At 38.1% G+C, this 12,563-nt stretch overlaps 1 protein-coding gene across 9 annotated transcripts in view; it reads right to left on the reverse strand.

Moving 5' to 3' along the window:
- Positions 1-12,563, reverse strand: part of NALCN (sodium leak channel, non-selective) — a 363,838-nt gene that overhangs the window by 53,110 nt on the left and 298,165 nt on the right. For 6 of the 9 annotated variants that reach the window (XM_009427188.5, XM_009427189.5, XM_009427190.5 and 3 more), the window contains 5 exons: positions 11,868-11,954; positions 5,637-5,738; positions 5,131-5,200; positions 2,210-2,301; positions 1,999-2,121 (listed from right to left, as the gene is read on the reverse strand). In XM_009427188.5, the coding sequence (XP_009425463.1) occupies positions 1,999-2,121; positions 2,210-2,301; positions 5,131-5,200; positions 5,637-5,738; positions 11,868-11,954 (474 nt within the window). The remainder of the gene's footprint in view (positions 1-1,998; positions 2,122-2,209; positions 2,302-5,130; positions 5,201-5,636; positions 5,739-11,867; positions 11,955-12,563) is intronic. The other 3 variants (XM_024348325.3, XM_001149573.6, XM_054665014.2) reach the window with 1 other exon arrangement.

Here is a 12,563-nt window from a genome sequence, read left to right on the forward strand (position 1 = left end):
TGTCCCCAATTACAACAGAGTCTTCATCAATTGTATTCAACATCAGCTGCCTTGCTGATAAAAGGGAAATTACACCACACTAAGTGAAGTGGAGAATTAACCATGAGATGTTAAGGTACAGGCAGCCAACAGGATAATTCAAGATAAAAAAAAAACTACTTCAAGAACTGATCAAATCAATCTCCAAAATGGTATTTTCTTCCTTTACTTTGAAAACTCATGGAAGATTTTAATAATTATGACTCAGTTGCTTTAAATTGTGAAAGTATAGAACAGCAGAAAGAACAATAGTCTGGCAATCAAGAGAGAGCCAGGTAGTAGCTGGGTCCCTGAGCAAAGCCCTCAACTTCTGCACGCTTAAATGTCCTCCTCTGTTGAAGGAGGGGGCACACAAATGACACCGAGTGGTCCCTGAGGTCTCTTCCATCCCTGAAATGTTATAATAGTGTGTATTAGTTTCCTTGAGCTGCTGTAACAAAGTACCACTGGTGCTTAAGACTGGGTGGCTCAAGCAACATAAGTTTATTTCCTCATAGTTTTGGAGGCTGGAAATCCAAGATCAAGATGCCAGCTGAGTTGGTTCTTTCTGAGGGCTGTGAGGGAAAACCCTGTTCCAGGGCTGTCTCCTTGACTTGTGGAGAGCCGTCTTCTCCCTACGTGTCTTTGCAAGGTCTTCTCTCTGTATATGTCTGTGTCCAAATGTTCTCTTAAGGAAACCAATCATATTAGATTAGGGCCCACCCTAATGACCTCATTTTAATTTAATTAACCTGTTTAAAATTCCTATTTCCAAATACAGTCACATTCTGAGGTTCTGAGGGTTTGGACTCTACCATATGGATTTTGTGGAGGGGGAACAATTCAGTCCATAACAGATAGTGATTATCATACGCTACTAATTAATAACAAAGAAATCAATTTACTTAAACGATGGCATCAGGGACACTCCAACTACGTAATGGGAACATGGAAAGTTTTCTCATTTCCTCCATGACTCTTAATGTCTTTGGAATATTTACTTAAAGGTACTGATATGGTTTGGCTCTGCGTCCCTACCCAAATCTCATCTTGAATGGTAGCTCCCATAATTCCCACATGTTGTAGGAGGGACCCAGTCAGAGATAATTGAATCATGGGGGCGGTTCCCCCATACTGTTCTTGTGGTGGTGAATAAGTCTCATGAGATCTGATGATTTTATGAGGGGTTTCTGCTTTCACTTCTCTCTCTTGTCTGTGCCATGTAAGATGTGCCTTTTGCCTTCCACCATGATTGTGAGGCCTCCCCAGCCACTTGGAATTGTGAATCCAATAAATCTCTTTTTCTTTATAAATTACCCAGTCTCAGGTATGTCTTTATCAGTGGCATGAAAATGGACTAATACAGGTATGCTTGACAAAAATCCATTTCATCCATTTGTTGCCTGTCAAACTTGGCTTAGGTGTCCACAACTAGTGTCTTCAATGTTCACTCTACTTATGGCTTCTTACACATTTCTTCCATGTTGGTAGGGTAGAGACAGTGAACAGTGGGTTTCCTTCTTATAACAGTTGGTAATGAAAGCACTAATCAACTTTATGTTATTCTCCAATAAACCAATTGAGGTATTTTTACCACAAAGGAACTACAAGCCTCATGGAAGACATGGACAATGACCTTCCTTTCACCATGTCCTTTAGTCTCCTTTTGTCTCAGTATTTCCAAAATAAAATATGGAGTTAATAATGCAAATATAAGTGTATCAGGAAACTGCTAAAATGCACAAACGAAAATGGCTGTTTTGTGTTTTATCAATGCGAGTTTTCTATAAATGTTAACTACTTGTGACCTTTGTTTTCCACCTGGTCAGGTGTTCAGCAAAGAGGAGCAGCATGATTAATTAGTCCACAGTTTATTTTGTGACCCCATTAGGATTACACGTTCCTTCTTCTTCATATGACAACACCCCTGCTGTTTGCATGGCTCAGGCCAAACACCTGGCTGAAATGAAGTGTACTTACGCGTTGAAGCGTGCTCGGACCACCACCCGGCAAAAGTTTCTGAACCTGTGTTCTCGCCCGACAATGAACAGTGGCTTATCGAAGTATGGGTGGTTCTCTCTGAGTTCCTCTTCTTGCACTTTCCTTGAAGGAGAAATTCATGGGAGAATGAGGCTAAGGGAAATTTTGCCTTTCCCAAATGAGAGCCATGGGACACTGCAGCAACCTGTACCTTTTCATCTCTGCTTGCTCCTTTTTTTCCTGAATCATCTTTATTTCACTGTCTTCTCTTTGTGCATTTCTATATCTCACTGTATTGGAATGCTAGAAATAAATTAACAGGGGGTGTGTTAAAACAGGAGGGTTTTGAATGCAAAATATATTATCAGTTAAAAAACTTAAAACTAATATCTCCCTCAATATAAAGTATAAATATTAATTACATATATTTACTGTTAAACATATATTTATATATTTATACTAAATGTATATTTTACAATGCATATTTATACTAAATGTATATATTTACAACAAATATGTATATTTACACTAAATGTATATATTTACATTAAATATGTATATTTATACTAAGTATATATTTACAATAAATATATATCTATATGAAATGTATATATTTATAATTATGTATATTTATGCTAAATGTATATATTTACATTAAATATGTATATTTAAACTAAATGTATATACTTACATTAAATATATAAATTTACAGTATATAAAATATGTATACGATTAAATGTACATATTTAATGGCCACAGTCTTCATAGCAAGAGTATTTGTTCCTCTAAAAAGTAATTCATTCAGCACATATTGACTGAAATCCTATTATGTGCCAGGCACTATTCTAGTGTGTAGGATATGGCAAGTGGAAACAAAACATCCTTATTCTCATAGGATGTTCTAGTCAGTGGGAGACAGATAAAAAATAATTCAAAATAAGTATGTAAGAGGATGCTTAGTGATCCGATTTTTTAAAAAATCACAATGGGTGAAAGGCATAGAGAGACATAGACAGGCTAGAAGATTATGATTTTAAATGAACCGGTCAGGGTAGACCTCAATATGAAGGTGCTATTTGAGGAAACACTAGAAGGAGGTGAGGGTGCAGGCTGTGGTAGGACTACAGAAATGTGTTCTTCCAGAGCTAGGAGCAGGCCTGGCGTGTCTACGTGTGGAATAGCCAGGATGCCAGTGTGGGTAAAGCTAAGAGAGGTGAGCAGGCCATGCAGGCCCTTCACAGCCCTTTAGATGGACCCCATGGAAGGTGCAAGGCCAGAGTTCCAGTAACTCAGTAGATTTTACAGAAAGCACTCCTTAGACTTAATTATCTGTGTCTGCTATCATTCAGAATAAGTGAAAAAGTTAAAATTCTCTAATTTAAATCTCCCTTTTGTGGGAGAAAAGACATTATAAGAATTTATTGGAAATGATCAGAACCCCATGGCATTTTGCTATGGAGAAGGTGGGAGATGGATTTTGCTATACTTCTACATGAAAAATAGGGTAGGAAGTCTCTGAAGAAGTAAGCTCCGGCACTGAGACTATTCAAATAGGGCCTTTGCTGTCTATGTTTAAACACATTATTTTCAAAGACATGTTCTGATTTGATTCTTAAGTAGGTTGTACATTTCGGTTGAAACATATTGAAGGCGCTTTGAATGAGGGTTGCCTCTTTGACTTTTCACCTGAAAATGTTCTCCGTGCAATATGGCTGACTCTGCAGTTCTAAGTGCGCAGGCCATATGTTGGATTTGATGGCAATTCCATGTCAACAATATGGTAGCCAATCAGATAGCACTCTGGATATTAAAAATCATGGCGGTAAACAGAGCTCTGTGCCAACTAGAACCATGTCTATAGGGTATTGGTGATATCACGTGTTCTCATTGCCAACTTCTCGCTCTTGATATTGCCTAGAACCCTTAATAAAAACCATCTACTTGGACTAAAACAGCAGTTTCTACAGAATGAAAGCAGATGTAGTAGGCAAGCACTCCAAAAGCTCAAGAAATAAGAGATAAGTGGTGAAAAAGAGAAAAACGAAATAACCCCAAGGCTTTGCTAACTTTCTCTTGCTAGCCCTCCTTTCTCAAGTGCCATCCTTGGCTCTGAACATTCAAGATTACTTTTTAAGCCAGTTCATCCAGATTCAACCTAACGCCTGTCTTTTTACCAGGACTTCATAATGACAGTTATTTAATATGCATCTCCCAAATCTTTCATTGTAATCTTTGCATGGTATAGCTGCTGGGCCATCTAACGCTTGGCTTCTCTGCATTTTTTTCATGTCTCCTTCATTTCATTTGGGTCTCTGGGATAATGCAGATGGGTCTACGATAACCATTGTATCTAAAATTCCCTGCCCCCAAATCCCCACCTTTGATTTATTTACATGACTTCATTTTACTTTACATTATAAAGCAAATCTGTCACAGTAATGAAGAGATGATGGAAAATAAAAAGAAATCACTCCAGAAATTCCATTATATTTTTATGAACTTATTATCTGTCTCCTATTCTAAAATTTAAGCTCCAGGAGGGCACTGAGTCTATCTTATTACCCCACTGCTCCTCGTTCCTTAGAACAGAACCCAGCACATAGCAAACACTTGATAACTATTTATAGAGCCAGGAAATAAATCCATGACCTAGAGTCTAAAAGCGAAAAGCTTTCCTGGGAAATACTAGGTAGTCCTTGATAGGAAAATTCTTCTAGAAATAAAATTTCACTTCCTAATATATAAAGCCCTGAAATTATAGACCCTTGATCTAGATTCTAGAATATTCGATTCTCAGTGAATATTCAAAGTCAATGATGCAAATCAATCCTATATACAATGCTTAAAATGTCTTTAATTTCAAGTCAAATCCAACTGATAATGACACTTTTGTGTTACTATTTTAACTAAGACATGTGCTTTGTGTGGGATGACTGGAGTTTTCTGCTGTTAACAGTTACTTCTGATACTTGGCTACATAATTCATATCCTGAGTTTCCTGATTCCCTCTGGTATGAAGTCTTAAGGAGACATGGGAATGCGGCAGAAAGACACTGGGCATTGTCTAAGCAGTCATTTAAATACATTTTCATAATCACGTTTCTGAAATCCAAAGCATTGCTTAAAACTTACATCTTGAGTCAAAGTTTCAAGAGATTTTCCCCTGCTGATCCTCTGGCTGTTCGATCCATGTCTTAGTGACCTAAAACAACCACAGGCACTGGTTAATACATCTCAAGATCAAACTGGCCTTTCAAGCAGTGACCATGATAAAATCAAAATAAAACACTTTGTCTGCTACAATGCCACAAATGCCTATGATTTCTTTTCATAGCAGAAGCTTATACTCTCTCCAAATGTCTTTGATCCCATCTAACAGAATTCAGAATTTTTCCTTCTGATCTTAAAGGTGAGAATTTGGCCATCTCTAAGGAAAAGGATTGTGAAGTAGAGATTTTTTTGAATCTTTGGATCTGATTAGGTGTTTCATTATTGTAACAAACAGCAAATAGAACGCGATTCCTCAGCCATGACTGTCTGGCAGCCAGGGCTGACAGCCGTGACTGTGTACAGCGACCATTTCCTGTAAAACCCCCCTTTTTTAGAGTCTCTGAAGCCCTGTCTTCCCAAGTATTTACCTGCGCTCTTGGCGGATATGATGCTGCACGCTGAGGATTGACCTCTCCTTTGCGGGCTGCCCCTCGAATGATCCGCTCAGCATGCGCTGTCGGGTGCAAGCTCTAGGAAAAAAAAAGGAGCCCAAGATAAATGCATGGTTTGTACACTTGAGATGAATAACACATAAGTGCTCATTACTTTTATTATTTTAAAGGCAACACCAATGAAAACACAAAATACAGCAAATAACGTATAATTATAAAGGAAAATGAACTTTACGCTCTGTGTCAAGAACACTTACAAAGCAGAAGTATCACAGCTATGAAGAAGGGCTGGAAAATAAACAGAAAGCTCCCCTCTTGCCCCTCCTCCTTCTGCCTCCTCCCTCCTTTCCAAAAATAATGGTAGAGCTTCTATCAGGACACCATAAATAGAAGGCCAGCCTACCCACAGTGATATGGTTTGGCTTTGTCCCCACCCAAATCTCATCTTGAATTCCCATGTGTCATGGGAGGGACCTGGTGGGAGGTAATTGAATCATGGGGGCAGGTCTTTCTTGTGCTTTTCTCATGATTGTGAATTAGTCTCATAAGATCTGATGGTTTTAAAAAGGGGAGTTTCCCTGTACAAGCTCTCTTCTCTTGTCTGCTGCCATATAAGACGTGCCTTTCACCGTCTGCTATGATTGTGAGGCCTCTCCAGCCACGTGGAACTGTAAGTTCACTAAACCTCTTTCTTTCGTAAATTGCCCAGTCTCAGGTATGTCTTTACTAGCAGCATGAAAACAGATTAATACACACAGGCAATCATGATGTCGGTTCTGAATTTAAACAAGGTTTCTAATAAACCCCCTTTGGGAAGGATTTGTCCACTCAGGCTCCTGGAATGATTAAATATATGTTCCAAGGAGATTTTGCAGAACTTTAGGAAGATAGGAAAACATAAAGCTTACAAGCAAAAATGAGTCATAAAGAGAAGTAATTAAAGCTGGAATTATGCGCAACAATGTAAACATACTTAACACGACTGAACTGCACACTTAGAAATGGTTTAGATGGTAAATGTTATGTGTTGTTTTTAAAACCACAGTTCAAAAAAAAAAAAGCACACAGTTTTTGGAATTATTACCTACAGAAACCTCAATCTGAAGCTTGCAGCTTACTGGTAACCAGTTACCACTTGTTTAAACCATGAAGACTTTAAAAACATGTTCTTTTTGGACAATAACTGGACTTGTGTTCATTTCAGATTTGCTAATGAGTGAAGACAATTGGGTGGCCTAACACCTGTGGTGTGAATGATTTTGGTGAGAAAAAAAAATTATTCTCCAGAAAATTTTCTCCAACTGGGAATGACAGGAATTCCCTTGAGATAGTTGATAAATGGCAAGAAAATAACACTAGGGATTAAAAGACCTGTGTGCCAGAAGTTACACTGTTATGAACTAGTTGAGTGATCTTTGGGCCTAACTTCCTCATTGGTAAAATGAAGAGAAAGCCTTGCTCTGAAAGATAGCTCACAGGTTGAAAACGCAATGATTTTATGATATGCAAATCTAATGATACTCTATTTGCTCAACACCTGAACACACAATTCTGCCATTTTTTACATATGATTTTCACATTTATGTTTCTTAAAATGCATTTCTTGAATGGCTTTGAATATGATTACTATCTGTCTGAGAATTAAGATCTTTGAGAAAAAGATTTGTATGTGCTTAGCGCACTTAAAATAGCAGCTCTTATGATACATGTATAACAGAAGCATTTTTAAGTATTTAAATATAACACATATATTACAGAAGAACTTATATAATACATCATATAAGAACTTATTATATAATAAATTATTTAAGAACTTACTAAATATGTCATATTTAAGTCCTTACTAAATATGACATATTTAAGTCCTTAAAATGCTTTTAATGTGGATGAAGATAATTATGGTGAATATCTATGAAAAATCATACAAATTCACTGAATATAAATGTATTCTTGGAAACAAACCCCAAATAATCACTATTTTTCATTTACTAAACAGCATGAAGCAACTTTTCTACAGATATATAAATATGTCTAACGAGAACATTCTGAAAAATCTCATTCCATTATACAAGGAGACCACTGGCCACACACAGGTTCCTGGTGAGTGAGGGAAGGACCGCAGATGGAAGTTATAAACCTGAGGTTGGATGGTGGATGCAGGAGCAAGGCAATGGGAAGGAAGTTTTATGACCCTTTGGCCTAGAGCTCACCTGGACATTGAAACAGGTATAGAAAGATTCCCATGATAGGACGTTTCTGCATAATGAAACAGCCTTGTACTGCCTAAGCCATTGTCACATTTGTTGGCCATGTAAGAAATTTTGCTATTTTGGAAAATAACAGTGTTGGCAGAAAGCTATGAACTTCAGTTGGACACAATCAGACCTGCTAAGAGGTTACATATACTCTAATCCAATGTGCCCAGGTTCATAAAAAAGCATGGTAAAAGTTTGCTTTATTATTTTTTAAAGGGAATACAATGTTACTATAGATAAGCATATACAGTAAGGCAAACCATGAAATAAATACCAAATAGTGTTTTAACATGCACAGTATAATGACAGACTGATATAAATGGGTTCTGAAAAGTAACATGAAATGAGAAATGAATATTTCACCTATGTGAAAGCACAAAAAAAGACTTGTTTTATACTCCATGTTCCCACAGTATGTTATTAACCAAGCTTGTTTAATGCTCATGGCATTTTGTTATCATTAGTTATTCCCCTTACTAGGCTGTGAGTTGATTAGGGACCACTTTATCACTCAGCCTCCCATTCCTAGGAAGTTCAGTTTCTGGCCCTCATGCTGCCTGATGAACAGAATGAGTAAGTGAAAAGGTGGGGAGGGGTGAGTAGGGAGGGTAGCGGCAGGTGCGTGGGGACTGTGTGACCCCATCCCTAACTTGCTAGCCTCTCATGGTTCAAAGAAGTGCACCCTGCAGTGCAGCTGCTGATGGAAAGTTCTGCCTTTGTCTGGAAGCCTAATGGAGAAGATGAGTTGAGAAAACATAAGCTTTAAAAGCACACACTTCTGACTTCAGCTTTTATAAGCTGTGGGACCTTAGACAGGTGATGTGCTTTCTCTAAGCCTCCATTTCTCATATGTAAAATGTAGAGAACAATAATGCCTTTCCTTCTGACTTCACAGGGAGCTGGAAGAAGTAAAGATGATTATGAATGTGACAGTGCTTTGGAAACATCAACGCTTTCTTTGAATTTTAGTTGCTATTATTTCCTGTTGTATCTTGTCCCGTGTCATGGTGGATGTTATAACACTCTACATAGCACTGGGGACTGAGCAGCAAGTTTGGCAGAGGATAACAGCAGAAGCTAAGTCTTTTCTGTTCTGACTGATAGTGATGTCCACTGTGGACCCATGCTACAGCCTCTTAACTGGTCTCCATGCCTCCAACCTCAATAAAGATATTGCATTATTATCCCAAACTGAATGTTCTCTGGAATGAACGTCCATAATGGTATCGTGGCAGGCAGGTTTCTAAGATTACCCTGATGATCTCTGCCTCCTGGGTTTCATGCCCTTGGGTACTTCCCTCCCCTTGAATGTGGGTGGCACTTAGTGACTTCCTGCTAAGGAGCAGAAGAATGGGAAAGGTTGCAGAACACTATGACTTCTGTCTTCCTAGAGCTCCCTCTCTCTCTCTCCTTTCATGCTGACTTGGTCTTGCCCTCTTGCTTGCTTGCCCTTCTCTCTCTCTCTCTCTCTCTCTCTCTCTCTCTCATGCTGACTTGCTCTTCCCATCTTGCTTGCTTGCCCTGGTGAAGCAAGCTGCATATTGTGAGGTGCTCTATGGAGAGTTCCACTTGGGGAGGAATCCAGCAAACCAGTTGGAACTGAGGCCTTCATATCACAGCTCACAAGGAACTGAATCCACTAATGACCATGCGATTGAGTGGGGCTCTTCCCATTCAAGTCCAAATGCATGCAGCTTGGAGAGAGACATGACTAAGGGATGCCCAGATTCCTGACTAAAACTGTGAGATGAAAAACGTGTTGTTTAAATCACTTAAGTTTTGGAGTAATTTGTCATGCAGCAATAGATCACGAATGCAGTTATTATCACTGCCTTAAAAAGACTAAGCCTAACGAGCAGCATGGCTTACAAAGCCCCGTTTAGTGTCCCTCTAACCTCCCTTTCTGGTCTCATCTTTACCAGGAGGAACCTCGTTCTCTCCATGCCATTTTCTTTGTTCTTTTAGTTCGTCACATATACCATGCTCCAAAGAGCTCCAAGAGAGTAGGGTTTTCTTTAAAATTGTTCATGATTATTTCTCAGCTCTTATCCACAGTAGGTGCTCAATAAATATTTGTGGAATGAATGAACCTTGAAATTCTGTGAAGATCAAATATTTTCTTTTCTGATCACTCGATGCTTTTGAAGCATGAAAATAATCACGGACAAAACAGCATGTGTTTAAAATATACTTTGTAAAGGGACAAGTTAAATAATCTTAATTTTATCTCAAGTTAGAATACGATGCCACTCAAAAATAATGGGCTGCATACCTACACTAGAAGAGACAGTAATGAAAAAAAAAAAAAGACTTGGCTTCTTACAACTAAAAACTTCATACATCTTCCTCTATGTTGTATGTGAAAGCTATTAGGGAAGCCTGAAAGCCAAGATGGAGCAGAGCAGGCTGTAGCAGGTGAACTTAGTTCAATTTCTTTAACTGGAGATCAGATCTGTTGCTGGGAACATAGTCTCCATATACCTCCTCTTACAGGAATCTAATACTTGCAAGCCGAAATAGTGAGTAACTACAAAATTTGAGACTTCCAATATTTTATATAAGAAATGAGATGCATACATCCTTAAAGTTACGAAGTAACAGACCTACCCAGAAGGAGAAGAACTTGAATATTCCATTTTGTTATATTTTGCCACTTTACATTTTTCATTAGGATTGAGATGTCTTTTGGTCTCATGTAAGGACAAAGGAGGTGCGTTTTCAGAAAGAAAATGCTCATTTATTTGCTTCCCAGAGTAAAGGCAAGGCTAATTTTACTGGAAGAATACTGTGATCTTCAGGGACAGTCTCACTTTTCTTAGAGGAAAGACTGGGTAGTGTCAGGTACCAAGGTTTTTAACATCTTCCCTAGATGTTTTCACAATGGCAAGTACTAGAAGGCCAGTTTCTTAGGAACTCCATCTAGTGGCTTCATATAAAAAATTGGCCTGCCTCCTCGGCTTCTGCAACTGGGAGGCACAAGACTTCAAGTGTCTGGTGAAAAATAATGAAGTCTTTTGTCTTGTCTGGGTGAGGAAATTCTTCATTATGCAGGCATATGTAATCCCTTTATTCCTGTTCCCTGGAGGAGAATTACAGTGAGGCATTTTCCTTTTCCCAGTTGGGGTTAATGTTATGCCCTCTCTACCTTTGAAAGTAAAACAAGATGAGGACCCCTGAGGATGATTCAAATGTGGGAATATTCTTCAGCAAACACACATTCCCAGTTGCAAAAATATTACCCCTGGTTTCTTGCCAAGCCTTTGAGAAAAAATAATATGAAAGAGTGATCCTTTTTTTCCCCCCTGCATTGCCTTTGTGCTGTGGAATTTCAATTGCTCCTTATATGACAGCCATATATATATATATAATCTTTTATGGACGTTGGGGAAAGAGAATCATGTCTTGAAATTGTCTCTATTTTTCTTGACATTTCTCCATCTAAAATATTTTAAAATTGGCCCAAAGATTATGGTTATAAGAGAGATCTTTGGAGCTTTATTAGCCTTTAAACACCACTAGTTGTTTATAGACACAGTAGCAGGGGGTCCCCGGTTCTTTTCTTCTTTGTCTCCATGTCTTCTTTCTTAATGTCCCAGAACAAGGGTGTGGAAAAAGCCTATACATTCTGTAATGAAAGGGAGAGGCCTATGAGTCTTCAAATTATTTTCACTCATTATAGAAAAGTTAGATTACACAATACCATCTGGTATTAAATGTAATTACCATCTAAAGGAACTGCAGTATAACTTTGCAGAGCATTACATTTGAGGGATTTTGCTCAAATCTTGAACTCCATAAGTAATACATTTAAAAGTATTATCCGAGGTTGGTTAATGTAATGTAATCACATTAGCAGACAACAGGAAAATAGTCTTTCAGTGGTAATTATGTAAAACTATGACTGTATAACTAAGAGAATAGATAATGAGTATTTCCTGGAAATGGCTCTTACCTGACTCCACTAGAGTGACAATGTGATCTTCCCAAGTAGAGACAACAGCGGATGCTAATGGGTGAGCTCGTCGGTAATGGCCTCTTGCTGAGATGAGGAAAAAGCTGCATTTTTATCCTAGTGGATACCCCACTCCTTTGTGAGTCAGCCCTATCCCGAGTAAACGGATCTGGCTCTTTCACAGCAACTGCCAGTTAGTTCTTCCCAATCTTGTGTTATTCATAAAAATGTGTTCATAGAAAGGCATGTAAATACATGGGCGACCAGAACTTCATTGTAGGCAGAAAATAAAATAAACCTTGAATGTCTTTATCTTACGCACTTATACCCATACTATAAACAAAAAAGAAAAATTAACTCATGAGAAATCCATGCCTTTAGTGCATCTATTAAATTTCAACATAAAAAATGTCCGCAACCCCGCATCATTCACTGGGCTTCAAATTTAGTAACCCAACTACTGACTCAGAAACATGCAAATTACAATGCAAAGGCTGAACTTTTTACTACAATAAAAGTGAAATTTTGTAAATGCTGCAGGAACTGCATTGGCCAATTTTCAACAGATATGTATTCCATTTTTCTTTACTACTTTACTCTCCAGTGATAAAATAACAAAAGAAAGACCTTGTTAAAATATCTTTCCATCTCCATGATTCTATCTTTCCCAGAATGCCATATAGTTAGAATCATACA

The sequence above is a fragment of the Pan troglodytes genome, chromosome 14, assembly GCF_028858775.2.
Source record: "Pan troglodytes isolate AG18354 chromosome 14, NHGRI_mPanTro3-v2.0_pri, whole genome shotgun sequence".
NCBI lineage: Eukaryota > Metazoa > Chordata > Mammalia > Primates > Hominidae > Pan > Pan troglodytes.